General features: G+C 32.9%; 1 protein-coding gene and 1 pseudogene across 2 annotated transcripts in view; both read left to right on the top strand.

Moving 5' to 3' along the window:
* Positions 1 to 10,202, top strand: part of LOC107747096 (eukaryotic peptide chain release factor subunit 1-like) — a 14,975-nt pseudogene extending 4,773 nt beyond the window's left edge.
* Positions 10,203 to 11,417: 1,215 nt separating this feature from the next.
* Positions 11,418 to 15,202, top strand: part of LOC107747095 (F-box/WD repeat-containing protein 11-like) — a 27,835-nt gene continuing 24,050 nt past the window's right edge. For both annotated transcript variants that reach the window (XM_016561521.1, XM_016561522.1), the window contains exon 1: positions 11,418 to 11,559. In XM_016561521.1, the coding sequence (XP_016417007.1) occupies positions 11,521 to 11,559 (39 nt within the window). In that variant the 5' untranslated portion in view covers positions 11,418 to 11,520. The remainder of the gene's footprint in view (positions 11,560 to 15,202) is intronic.

The raw sequence follows: 15,202 nt of genomic DNA, 5'->3' as shown, positions 1-15,202 counted from the left end.
ATATCACGTTTTCTTTTTTTTTTTTTTTCAGGAAAATCACGATTTTATCACGATTATTTGTCATGTTGGTTTTACTATTTTGCAAGTTGTCTGTGCAGTACAAACAAACTAATTTCCCTATTTTAAAAACAAAGCCTTACAGGGTAACAAAATATAAAATAAAAAAAACAATGGCAGACATTTAGGCCAAAGTGGGCGAAGATAAAAAACACTGTCATTATTTTATCTTTGTTATTAAAAATAAGAACAAAGATACACATTACAAACACACATAATATACAAATAAAACTAACAGTGCTTTATTTTTCAGGGACAGTAGGTGTATTTAGCAGTAGCATTCAAGAAATTGAATGAACAAATAAATAAAACACTATAAACACTTCACTGTATAATAGCAACTGTATTGAAGTTTTATTAACATTTAAAGGGGTAGTTCAGCCAAAAAAAGAAAATTCTGTCATTATTTACCCACTCTAAATAATGCCACTCTAATAATATTTACAGTCAGTGGGGACCAGCAACTGTTTGGTTACCCACATTCTTCATAATATCTTCTTTTGTGTTCAGCACAAGAAAGAAATTAATACAGGTTTGGAACAACATGACAGTGAGTAAATAACGACATAATTTAAAGTTTTAGGTGAACTATCCCTTTAATGACAAGTGGCAGCATGTTTAGTACAATTAGTCTGCTGTCACTTTAAGACCAGCACGCTTCTAATATACAGGCACGCAAAAGTTTTGCGAGCGAATGCAGTTGTCTTTGCGAGAGAACGCAAATGTTTTGTGAGCAAACACAAAGTTTCTTGGGGGAACGTAAAAGTTTTGCGAGAGAACGCAAAAGATTTGAAAAATATTTTTTTATCCCACCCCATAATTTTCCCACCACCATGTTTCCCACCTCTGAATGTATGTGGCGTTGTACAGTATATTAAGACGGAAGCGCCAGAACTGTAACTGATAGAATGTGTACTAGAGCATGATACTACGATAGATCGTAGAGACATTTTAATCGTCCACGATCAAAAATCGTGATATCGCACACCCCTAACCTGCATTTTTAAGAAGGCCATTTAAAACAAAAGCCTGTGTTTTTCTGACCACTCACATCGCTGAGTCAATTTATTTGATCATTTGAGAACAGATTTATGAAAGCCAAAGGCCCTAGCATTGTGTTTCTAAGAAGAATAAAATAAGGGTTAAATGCATACTCAACATATTTGTGATGGGAAATTGTTAGTTTTTGCTAGCTGGAACGACATTAATGTTATGATCATAGGATATAAAGTCATCATGAGCCTCCAAAAAGACATTTTTGTACTTTCTAAATGTATATCCTGATCTTATTGTGCACAGTCCATTTGTGCTTAAGTTTGTGTATTTAAAATGTAGCTTATTTTACCTTATTGGCTGACGTCTCCTGTGGCACATAGACGGAAAATTCACAGTAACCAATGGACAATTATCTATTCTGTTGTAGGTCATGCATGCAATCTCGCCAATTAATTATGCCCTGATATTCCAGTAATCAAAACATTTTCGGCCACAAAATGAATGTTGGGTGTTGGCTAGGGCTGGGCGATAAAACGATAACGATAATTATCGCAATATAATTTTTCCTTGATAAAACGATATGAAGAGTTCGATAAATGGTCAATGTTTCCGCCAAAAGCGGAAGGAATCAGCACTACTAATTTGAAGCACGCAACACGGACTGTTTATCCGCTCGACTCAAGAGTCAAACGGCAGCGCAGTGCGAGCTTACTTGAGCAGATGCTTTTACTCGCTGATGAGTCTCAGTCACACGACACTAAAGAGCGCAGTGAGATCCAGTGTGAAGTGCTTGAATTCAGAGAAGAACACAGATGACTCTGTGATTTAAACTAGTTTAGAGCCAGATGAAACAGTGCTGACAAACAGCAGAAACACTGTGAGCAACGACAGTCAGAAGACTTTAAAAATCTTCAAATCGCCTTCATTTACCATGGATTTACTGTAGTTACACTGACTGCACCATGGTATTGTGTCAGAAATGAGGGATATTTATATTGAATTTTATTATATTATTAATGTAGACATGTATTATATATTAAAGGAGTAATGGAATATAATTAATTACAGTTTTTTTTGTGATTAAGTTATAGCATTTGTGCATTTATACTAAATGTTTTTTTTATACAAATCCCTAGAAACCATAGTTACATAGTTAAATTTTTACCATGGTATTGAGGTGCTATATGTGTGGTTTTAACTGTGGTTATCATGATCTAAAAATACGGTACTATGGAAGACCAATGGTTAATTTTAATGAAACTCAGTCAGGATGATTAAATTTCACCAAATAAAAATGAGGTTGTTACAATTTTTACAGATGTTGCTGTTTTTGATAATGAACATAAATTTACATCTGCATCCTAACTCAAGCTACTGTCAAATGTGCATTTCTAAGAGACAAAAAATATAATATTATTAATATTGCAGCCTGCACTGCATACTGTGCTGAATATACGCACCAGGAACACAAACCTGTTTCATGATTTGAAACCATATCACTCAATAGAACATGCATCTAGTAAGAAATTAATTTTTCCATATTGATATTTATTTAGTTATGGAAGAATGACTGGAAAAGTGTAAAGAATTCAAAAGTGTGAAGTGTTTGTCATGTTCTGACCATAAAGAGTAGTTTAAAACCACTATTAACGGTCTGATTTCTACAACTTTCACTTAGGAGCAAAAATCTGCCTTTAAACTTGAAAGAAATAAAGATTTGAAATTTATTGTGATAATTATCGATATGAAAAATTTTATCGTGATAATTTTTTGGCCCATATCGCCCAACCCTAGTTTTGGCCAAAACAATTTCTGAAAATCATTTCAGAAATCATTGGCCAGAATGGTGCAAATATATACACTATATTACATACTCATTATGTCTTTACTTAACCTGTTGTTTTCAGTATTTAAGTATGATTGAATAAATCTGTCATGATTTTTTTTTTTTTATTACAGCCACCTTTTAAATATTTATATTTCAGCAATGAATTGGAGTAAAAGCATAATTATATCATTAAAAAGTTGATAAAACTGCCTTATGTACAATTTAAGTTTTTATTTGAGTGGCCATTAAAACATTTGATTAATTACTTGATTATTAATTATCAGTTTGTTTGGTTTAAATAAATAAATAAACAATGTGTGCATCACTATTGCTAGAAATTAAGACAATAGTTTAATGTCAGTTAATGTATAATAAAAAGCCTACAGCAGTAATAACAAAAAATTATAGATTTGAACGGTCTGATTTCTACAACTTTCACTTAGGAGCAAAAATCTGCCTTTAAACTTGAAAGAAATAAAGATTTGAAATTTATTGTGATAATTATCGATATGAAAAATTTTATCGTGATAATTTTTTGGCCCATATCGCCCAACCCTAGTTTTGGCCAAAACAATTTCTGAAAATCATTTCAGAAATCATTGGCCAGAATGGTGCAAATATATACACTATATTACATACTCATTATGTCTTTACTTAACCTGTTGTTTTCAGTATTTAAGTATGATTGAATAAATCTGTCATGATTTTTTTTTTTTTATTACAGCCACCTTTTAAATATTTATATTTCAGCAATGAATTGGAGTAAAAGCATAATTATATCATTAAAAAGTTGATAAAACTGCCTTATGTACAATTTAAGTTTTTATTTGAGTGGCCATTAAAACATTTGATTAATTACTTGATTATTAATTATCAGTTTGTTTGGTTAAAATAAATAAATAAACAATGTGTGCATCACTATTGCTAGAAATTAAGACAATAGTTTAATGCCAGTTAATGTATAATAAAAAACCTACAGCAGTAATAACAAAAAATTATAGATTTGAGTAAGATTTGATCAATTCATGTCCTTCACTTACTTTTATTGCATTAAATATTCATTTTTACCCGGAAATGTGTCATGATAAAGCAGTGAAATGGATTTTGCACATCATTTCATGTTGATGTTTCATTTTTACTCAAATATTAAGTTTGTTCACATCCAGAGTCCACACTCTTATAGTTCATTGTCAGACTGTAGCAAACATACGGCTGGATTTTCCTTCCGGTATTGATGGTTTTGGTGTGTTTGGTGTGTATTTGCAGTGCCCCATAATGGTCTGGTGGTTTACTGCGGCACCATAGTGACAGAAGAAGGCAAAGAGAAGAAAGTCAACATCGACTTTGAGCCATTCAAACCCATCAACACCTCTCTGTACCTCTGTGATAACAAGTTCCACACGGAGGTAAAATCACCGTCCAAATCAAACATGCTTCATTGTTTCATAAAGCTCATTATACTTGAGATGCTGTATAATCGTCTGTCTTTATCTAGGCTCTGACGGCGTTATTGTCAGATGACAGTAAGTTTGGATTCATAGTCATTGATGGTAGTGGAGCTCTGTTCGGGACTCTACAGGGAAACACCCGAGAAGTGCTGCACAAATTCACTGTGGACCTGCCCAAAAAACACGGTAATCACTAGGGCTGCCCTCGATGAAAGATTTTTCTAGTCAACTAGTAGTCGTTCATTTTTAGCAATTAATCGACTAGTCGTAAGTTTATATTAATAAACCATATAATTCATAATAATGAGCCTTTAATTGCCTATAGCCTATCAGCGCTCAAGCGTATGCATAAAACTTGCCCCAGCACACCGGCAGAAGTAATTATTATGAATGCGTCAGGGAAAAAAACAGCAAGAAGACTGCCTTAATTTATTTTATTTTGATTATTTTAAACTAGATGAGACTGTATTTTACTTCTTGCATAAACATTTTAAATCTGGCTATCTTTCTAATTATTACCCTTTTAATTTTAGAATAAATGCATAATTATTGATATTGTTACTGGACAATAAGGCTAAAATAAAATTCAGTGTCATCTTCACTCAGATTTTCTTTTTTCTGGTCTTTTCTTTTATTAGTGTTATTTTATAGAATTAAATGCATAAACATATAATGATTTTCTCTCTCAGGAAGAGGAGGTCAGTCCGCGCTGCGTTTCGCTCGGTTACGGATGGAGAAGAGACATAATTATGTGAGGAAGGTGGCAGAGACAGCCGTGCAGCTCTTCGTATCCAACGATAAAGTCAACGTGGCCGGACTGGTGCTGGCTGGATCTGCAGATTTCAAAACAGAGCTCAGCCAATCAGACATGTTCGACCCGGTAAGAAAGAAAGTGGATTGGTTGGTAGTTGTTGTTGGTCTCTGATTAGTTGAATTCACTTTCTATAAAGTCATTGTTAAGAGAAATATGTAGAAATATTAAGATAATTATTTTGTTCTGTACATGGTCTATCATTGGAAGTGACTGAATTGCAGTTTCTTTGTGATTGGCTGAAGTCTGACTTTCTAACATCAGTTTGTTGTCTCTGATTGGTTGCAGAGGTTACAGGTGAAAGTGTTGAAGCTGGTCGACATCTCTTACGGAGGAGAAAATGGCTTCAATCAGGCCATCGAACTGTCCACTGAGGTCCTGTCCAACGTCAAATTCATACAGGAGAAAAAATTAATAGGTAAATAAATGTTAATTCTCACAAAGATGCAATTCTGTATCATATGCATCTCTAACAAGAGCACAGTCTAATTCTGCATTCAGAAATCATTCTATAACCAAACAACATTTAACAACACAAGTTTTGCTCATGCAAACCCCCGGGGAAAAAAAAGTAAAAATTTAATCAAATTTAATATCTTAAAGGGATAGTTCACCCCAAAATGAAAATTCTTTCATCATTTACTCACCCTCAAGCCAAGTTTCTTTCTACTGTTGAGCACTAAAGAAGATTTTTGGTTTCCATTTTGTTTCTGGTTCCCATTGACTTCCATAGTATTTTATTTTTTCCATACAATGGAAGTCAATTGTTTGGTTACCAACATTCTATTTTTGGGTGAACTATGCCTTTAAATACTATAAAAAAAAGTCTTAAAGGGTCATATGACGTTGCTAAAAAGAACATTATTTTGTGTATTTGGTGTAATGCAATGTGTTTATGTGGTTTAAGGTTCAAAAAACACATTTTCCACATACTGTACATTATTGTTGCTCCTCTATGCCCCGCCTTTCTGAAACGTGTAGATTTTTACAAAGCTCATCGGTCTGAAAAGCGAGGTGTGCTCTGATTAACCAGCTTATCCAGTGCGTAGTGATTGGCCGAATACCTCAAGCGTGTGACGGAAATGTTACACCCCTTACCATACTGTGATGCTGTGTCCCGGTGCGACGAGACAAAAACATTAAAACCCATTATAAACGAGGCATTTGTTGCATCCAGTGGGGACATAATTACGGATTATAATGACTTATACTGTCTTTTTACGCAATGTGTTGCGTATCGCGCTGCTTAAACATAAAACCATTTGTCTGCATTTGTGATCGGAGAAACGACAAACAACAAGCGCTACTCTACACTGCTCAAAACTCGCGTTTGAACCATCACAGCGTCGCGTTCCGAACGTTGTTTAAGCGACATATTTAAGCGTATTTTAAAAATTCATATCATAACAAAAATAAACACCGGTATTCGGTATGAACTGGTATACCGCCCAGCACTAATATGACCCCTTTAATTATCATTTTAAGGAGCCATGTCAAATTTGGGACGGAAAAGCAGGATTCATGGTACGACCTAATATAATTATGTGATCACTACATTCAAAGTCAAAACTTTCAATCAAGTGATCGATTATGATTTATTGTTAATGAGTTATGTGTTTATATTGTAATATGTTGTAGATGGTTGTAAGAGTGCATATTTTATCAGCTGGAAGTAGTAGAGCATATACATTTCAAAATAAGAGTCCCAGTGTGCTTGTTTATGATTAAAAGTTCTGCATTATGTATTATGTCCTTTTATGGTTACAATTGGAATTTAATAATACCCATAAAACAATAATCTTTTTATTGCATATTTTTTAAAACATTTTTGTATTAACAAAATCCAATATTGATTGACCCCTAATTTGTATGTATTGATACACAATTCAGTACATACTGTATGCACGCTACTAGTCAAAAGAAGTGGCTTCTGCTCACCAAGGCTACATTTATTTGATTAAAAATACAGCATATTAGAATAATTTCTGAATTATTCATTGTGACACTGAAGACTGGAGTAATGATGCTGAACATTCAGCTCTGATCACAGGAATAAATGACACTTTACACTATATTTACATAGAGAGCACTTATATTAAATTGTAATACTATGTAATATTTCACATTCTTACTGTATTTTTGATCATATTGTAAATTTGCTGTTACCCTGTCAGTTGAATGTGTAAAATAAATAAATAAATAAAAACTAAAAAATTCTGAACTACATAATTTATTTTGAGATTGTATTCGTCCTAAAAAGCCTTAAAATTGACTTTACAAATTCTCCAGATACTCTGTTTTCTTTAGAAATTCTAAAAGCCAATTTAGGTTGTCACACATGAGGCACTAAATCAAATGTTTTACTAGTTTGCTAACCTAAACGGAGTTGAAAGCATTAATAGCGGTGTTCTGTGTCTCAGGGCGATACTTCGATGAGATCAGTCAGGACACAGGGAAGTATTGTTTCGGTGTGGATGACACACTGAAGGCGCTGGAAATGGGAGCCGCTGAAATTCTCATCGTCTATGAAAACTTGGAGACGATGAGATACGTCCTGAGATTGCACGGCGCGGAGGTCAACGGCTCGGAGAACGGTAAAGAGACACACACGGGACACGTTTATTAACGACAAGCCTCAGATTCAAGATATTTTCACGTGCCTGTCACTTACTTACAGTGCATTTCAAATAATTAAATCACATCAGAAATTATTATTCCTGGATTATAATAGAAACTACTTCTATTTCAAGCTTCACATTTTAAATCATGCCAGAAAATATGATATGGACACTTCCGTTCTTATTTCAAATTTGAATTTGAAATTTAAATGAATACTTAAATACTTCAAATTAAATCACATAATAAATTATAATATGGACACGTCCGGTCTTATTTGAAATAATTCAATCTAATTAAATCACATCAGAAATTATAATATGGATCATTCCTGTCTTCTGATTGGTCAATCCTGTGTTCCAACAGTCAAACCAAAAATTGTTCAGAGACCAGATATAATTTTTGATATTTTTTTACTAGTGGGTGTAGGACACTATAGTTCATTTATGTAAGTGAGGATAGCAAAATAAAGTAAACTGTGACCAAACTAAACTGTGATATATTATACCCAAAAATTCTTCATACAGTGGACTACCAGTAAAATGTATACAAATTTGGGACCAAAAATTATTCAGACCGAGTCTGGGAAAAAATTGAAGTTCAGGTTTGCATGAAGCTGGTTGACAGCACGCCCAGGAGACTACAGGCTGGCATTAAGGCTAAAGGTCACTCGACAAAGTATTGATAGAATAATTTTTGTTTTATTGTAATCCATTACATACCTTTCTATCAAAGTTATCTGACATAATCAAGCTGAATTTGTTCTGACACAGTGTAACTCTTGAGTTCTTGTCATATTTTATTACCATTTTCTAAACTATAGCGAAATAAGCTGTGATAATGTGTGAAATGTTGAAGGTGTCTGAATAAATTTTGGTTTGACTGTATCTATTTGATAAATGAAGTTAACCAACTAACATTATACACACTCTTTTGGTTTTTGTACCCAATATTTAAAAAATGTACAAATGCAATGAAAATATTGGTATCGGTACTCGGTATCGGCAAGTACCAAAAATAAAAGTATCAGTATCGGGCGAGTACTGGAAAAATTGGTATCGGTGCATCCCTAGTTCTCAATGTTTTTTTTTCTGGCAGATTTGGCTTTTCTATTACATGTGCAGATTTGGTTAGGATAGCCGGATTGAGTCTTTGTTACTTTTTTTTACATTTTGTAAATTCTACTTGTGAAGAATTTTGGTCAACTTTGTAGTTTTTAAATGTGTTATAAATAAAACTGAGATGTTGAATTGAGTTGAAGATAAAAGGGAATTTCTTTTTTTTTTTTATTGAAAATGGCACATATATTAATATGAAAAATATTAATAGTAATCTCAGTCCCCCTGAGATTAACAGTTAGTATTTCAATAATTTCTATGATCGTATATGTATGTATGTATGTGTGTGTGTGTGTGTGTGTGTGTGTGTGTGTGTATGTGTTCATCTTTTTACATCTGTAAAGAAAAGTCCTCAAATGAAGATATGCAGTAATTTGCAGTTCATTTGAATTATATGCACACCATGCAGTTCATTATCATAACACTTTTACACAGTTGACAGCCCTGGTCATTTCTGACAGGTGTAATGTTTGATTGTGTGTTTGTGTTGTTGTGCGGGTCAGACGGGTCAGGAACACGAGCTCATCGAGTGCGTGCCGCTGCTGGAGTGGTTCGCCAACAGCTATAAGAAGTTTGGAGCGACTCTGGAGATCGTGACGGATAAAAGTCAAGAGGGATCGCAGTTCGTCAAGGGTTTTGGAGGAATTGGAGGTGAGCGGACGCTGAATCTAGATTTGTTTATAAACGAAAAATGATGCAGATGTTGATATACAATCTTATTGTTATTTTATTTAATTTTTTTTTACTAAAATGTGTCTCTCTATTAGGTATTTTGCGGTACCGAGTGGATTTCCAGGGGTTGGATTACCAGGAAGAAGATGAGGAGTTTTTTGATTTGGATGACTACTAGGTAGTCGAGAATGAGCTAGAGAGAAATCAATGAAGATTTGAGGAATTATGGAATGAAAAAAAAATGGTTCTTTCTCACCAAAAAAAAAAAAAAAAAAAACAGTTTGAGAAGTGTGTCCTTTGTCAGTCAAATGAAGGACAGAGCCGTTCATGAATAATTAAACAGCCCTGCCTTTAGAGCGTTCTGATTGGACAGGACTCATTTGTTTATTCTCTTCCTCTGTTTGAATTAAAGTCGCTGGAACCTTCAGATTGTTTTGAAATAAGTTTATTTTTCTTTTGATCCTCTGTTCCCTGTTTTTCTTCTCCCTACTTTTTCCACCATAAATCCACCACTAGTTCTCTTCCTTTAGTTCTCTTAATTTTTATTTTTTTTAATTGGCAATTGCTGCTGCTGTATTTTATGACAGTGTGGTATTTTTTACATGGGTTTCTGTAATGAATAGGGGGAAAACAAAATAAATTTGAAAATGCTAAAACCTGCTGCCTTCTATTGGTGTTTTACCGATGTGTGCTCTGTATATTCCCCAAAAATGTGCAGTTCATATTTGAAATCTTATTTTGTGGTTCTAGATTTTTACATTTTAGTATTTTTAGACAAAGAATAATTATTTTGCTGTATCGTACTATATGAACACTACTGCAAAAACTTTTTTCCTTATTCTTTTTATTACACCAGTTAAGAAATATAATGAATATTATTAGTCAACATTTTAAACCCATGTACATGTTTTTATAAGGCTTTTGAAATCAAAATTGACAGGTGTCTGGAAAGTTTAGAGAAAATTTCTAAAAATAAATTAATAAAAATATTGATTAAAATAAATCATTTTACTTAAAGAAATAAAAGTATTGTCAATCAAATTTGATTAAATAATACATCTAACATTACTATAGTGATTATTAAATCTTAAAAATATATTGTAATGGAATAAATCCATAATATTTTTCATATTTATAGTATTTTTCACATAAATTTAGTGTTGTTTTAATAAAAAAAAAAAATAAAAAAAAAAAATATATATATATATATATATTTGCCGTTTATATTTTAGGGCTGGGGTCCCTCGCATGAGAATAATCATATTTGGGGCATCTGAGAAATGGAAAACCTGATGTAAAACACAATTTAGTAAAGATTAAACGATTTTTGCAAAATACAAACTTACATCTAAAGAGGTCTGTGTGTACTCTTAATTTGATTTCTCTTTAAGGACCTGAAATTCGAAGACTAGTGCAAAATAAAATATATAATGTTGTGTATAGTTGAAATATAGTTACATAAATAGTAAAATATCATTGAAATAGAGTAATATATTATTAATTGTATTATTTGAGGTTATAACAGAAGTTATGGCTTATCAAAAAACGAAATTGTGCAATTGTAATTAGTTAATTATTCTTATTTTTATCTTCTTTGTCTATAAATTTACTCATGATATATTTTACTTTTTGTAGTATTGTTAACATATTTCTTTTTTAATTTTTTTGCTGAACATTTAACCATATCTAATCCTATTTCCCAGTGTTTGCAATTATCTTTCGCTTTTTTTTTTTTAATGGAAAGTAAATTAAAATATTTTATAAATATTATCCAATCAATGAATCAGCGTTGTAACTAATTTAAAACAACTTGTTTTATTAAGTGCGAGTGCCACTGTGGCCTAGGACTCTTATTCTGCAGTAATGTCGGTGTGGCTCCATGTTTTGTAGGCGTTTGTTGTTTCTCTGTTCGCTCGGGTTCACGGACGGGTTTCCATTTTCACGGTTGGGTTCAACCAGAAGAACAACAATAATATGGATCCGGACATGGAGGACAAAACCCTGGAGCTGATGGTGCGTGCGGAACAACATACACGACACGGTCTGAATATGTGATGCTCGTGCGGATGTTTATATTTGTTGTAATGCAGTATAACGCGGGCTAGAGAAGGAGGAGGACAAAAACACAGCGGCGGCCCGAATCGATACAAAACAATCGGCTGTTATCATGTTGCGCTGTAAGGATTGATTCAAGTTTTGTCATTAAACCGACTTTTCGCTCATGGTTTGACGAGTGTGTCGCGTATGAATGTCGAGGTTTGTGTTCGCTGGAGGTTCGAAGCGGAGCGGTCATTGCGGCACCGCTGCGCCACAGCGCGCGTCGTATATCACAGTGGTTAAGCGCTTTATATGTCATACACATATGCACTTGACCTGGTGTATACAGTCTGTTTGTGATTCAGATATCACATACATATGCAGTTCATGTGTTGTGTATATAGTCTACATGCGCTGTATATGTGTGTGATTCATATTTTAAATAGTCTATACGCGTTTGATATATCACAGTTTATATTCGCTTCATATAGCTACTAATATATGTGATTCATACATTAAACAGTGTATACGCGTTTGATAGGCTATATCACATTGCCTGTATTCGCTATACTCTTGAGCTTCATTTATCACACGAGTTTCATATATTAAATAATGTATATGTGCCTCATAACGCATGTAGTTTATATGAGCTTCATATATTAAACAATCCGTGCTCACTTCATTATTAAACAATTTGTATGTGCTTCATAAATCACATCGAATCTATATGTGCTTCATATATTAAATAATCTATACAAGCTTCATATATAAAATAATCTATATGCGCTTCATATATTAAACAATCTATTTGTGCTTAATATTTCACATTGTCTGTATGAACATATGTAAACAGTCTATAAGCGCCTCCTATAACATTTTGTCTGTATGAGCTTAATTTATTAAACAATCTATATGTGCTTTATAAATCTGATGCAAAATATATTTACTTTTCATACATTTCATCCAGTCTATGCTTCATATATGACACAGTCTATATGTGCTTCAAACAATGTATGTATATGCAATCTATATGTCACATATCTTCTATTTATGCTTAATTTTTCACACTCTATATATAGTCTTATATATCACATACAGTCCATATGTGCGTATCTATATGTGGAATCCAAATATACAGAATCTGTATGCGCTTCATATGCCCTACACAACCTATATGCCATTCATTCACTATGTAAACAGTCTAATATGTATTTAATACCACTTATATGTGTCCTGGATATCATTACATACAGTTTATGTGCTTCATTTATCACAGTCTTTGTGTTTATTGTTATAGGTTATACTCTATATGTAGTTATAATGTGCTGTCTATAAGCATCATGTGTTACAAAGTCTATTCATGCTTATGACATTGTCCACTTTGCATAAAAACATCTAATAAATGACTAATTAGTAATGTTTATCCTATTCACATTTACTAAACTGTCACGTGCACTATTATTTCTACACATCTGTCCCCTGATAGGTCATGCATAGTTGAATCTCAGTGTAAACTATGCACAAGAGGGTGTAACCACTGAACAACTAGTTCAGTCTCTCTAGATCTGTCATTATTATGCTAGTCTTCATCTGGGGCCATGTTAGGTTGAGTTTAACAACAGCCTCTCTGTTAAAGGCCAGCTGCCTGGAGACACAGTGCCTGGTTTGTTTTGAATGAGATTTGGAGTTTTGGATGCAGATCTATGAATGGTTATTATTAGTGTGAAATCTAGTAAAATAGTAAAACATGAAATGGCCAAAATGTCTTACAGTGTAAAGGGATATTTTACACAAAAATGAAAATTCATAATTTATACTCTGCTTTGTTCTAAACAACACAAAATAAGATATTTTGAAGAATGTGGGTAACTGAAGAGTTTCTGGCCCACATTTTTTTCCCCATACTATGGAAGTCAGTGGGGACCAGCAGCTGTTTGGTTACCAAAATGTCTACTTTTGTGTTCAACAAAAAAACGTATACATGTTTGGAATGACTTGAAGGCGAGTAAACTATGACAGCATTTTCATTTTTAGGTGCACTTTCCCTTTTAAGGTTTTAATAACATATCAAATTAGCTCAGTGTTTTAATAAATGTAAATAATAATAATATAAATAGTTTAAATTGTGTGTGTGTGTGTGTATGTATGTGTGTGTATATATATATATATATATATATATATATTTGTCATAAATTATTTAATTTAATTTTATGTATGTATATGCTGATAAATGGATCAAAGTACATTACAAATAATATATTAATGATTTAATATTTAATTAATTAAAAAAGAATCATAATATTAAAAATTTTAAAATAATTACATTTTTAAAAAATAAATAGTTTGCCATCTTTAAATTTTAAGTTTTAAAAAAACAATTTTATCAAACTAGCTCAATGTTTTAGTAAATTTAAATAATAATATTAATTTAAATAAATTATTAAATATATATAAAATAAATTATGAATAATATATATAAATAATTAATAGATACATTTGAATAAAAAATAATAATAATTAAAATGGTTAAATAAATAATAAATAAGCAATTTACCATCTTTAAATTTGACTTCAGGCTTCATTGAGTGTCATGCACAAACACACAGCTCAGCACTAGAGCATGAATGTCTTGAGTGTGTAAAGTTTTCATTCACATATCCATAGCTCATATTTTAATGGAGTGCAGAAGGGGAGGAGCCTATTAGGCCACTCCCTCTTTTCCCCTCCACCTACTCATAATTGTGTTTGTTGGTCCATGTAAAACACTGTCTGCAGGAGTGTGTGTGTGTGTGTGTTGCTCACTGTTGCTCTAATACTGTTTTTTCCTCTCACTTTCCTCACTGACTCTACTCTTTTCTCTTTTTCACACCGTTTCACTTGTACGACCCTCACTTCACTACTGTCATTTTGATAACCTATTGATAAACTAGTGTTTTCTGTGATTTCGGCTTAAGAGATGAATTCGGCGACACCGACTCGTCATCTCCACAGTAGTGAATGCGCCTGCATGCAAGTTCCATACGGATTACATAATCTGAGAATATTCGTTTTTTTAGATTTGAATTGTTTAATTTGAAAGTAGACATTTCACTCTATAGATATATTTTTCATGTCTGTAAGGCAAGTATACGTAAAACACTGTCTGCAGGAGTGTGTGTGTGTGTGTGTTGCTCACTGTTGCTCTAATACTGTTTTTTCCTCTCACTTTCCTCACTCTACCTACTCTTTTCTCTTTTTCACACCGTTTCACTTGTACGACCCTCACTTCACTACTGTTATTTGCATGCTTCTCTTTCTTTCTTTCTTTCTTTCTTTCTTTCTCACTCATTTTTGTTGTTTATTTTTTCTATGTTTGTTTGCTTATTCCTTCATTGTTCATCGATATGTTCATTCTTTCTGTCTTGTCCGTTGTTTGTTCTTTTCTTTCTGTCTTTCATTGTTTTCCTCCTTGGTTTACTGTTTCTTTCGTTCTGACTTTCTTTTGTTGGTCTGGTCTTTTGTTTGTTCTTTCCTTCTTTTCTCTCTCTGTTTTGCCTCCCGTTCTCTCTTTCTTTATGGCATATTCCTATTCTGTTCCCTTCTATTCTCTCTCTCTCTCTCTCTCTCTCTCTCTCTCTCT

Source organism: Sinocyclocheilus rhinocerous, unplaced genomic scaffold (assembly GCF_001515625.1).
Source record: "Sinocyclocheilus rhinocerous isolate Xijiao unplaced genomic scaffold, SAMN03320098_v1.1 scaffold168, whole genome shotgun sequence".
NCBI lineage: Eukaryota > Metazoa > Chordata > Actinopteri > Cypriniformes > Cyprinidae > Sinocyclocheilus > Sinocyclocheilus rhinocerous.
This window is presented reverse-complemented; position numbering and strand designations above follow the sequence as displayed.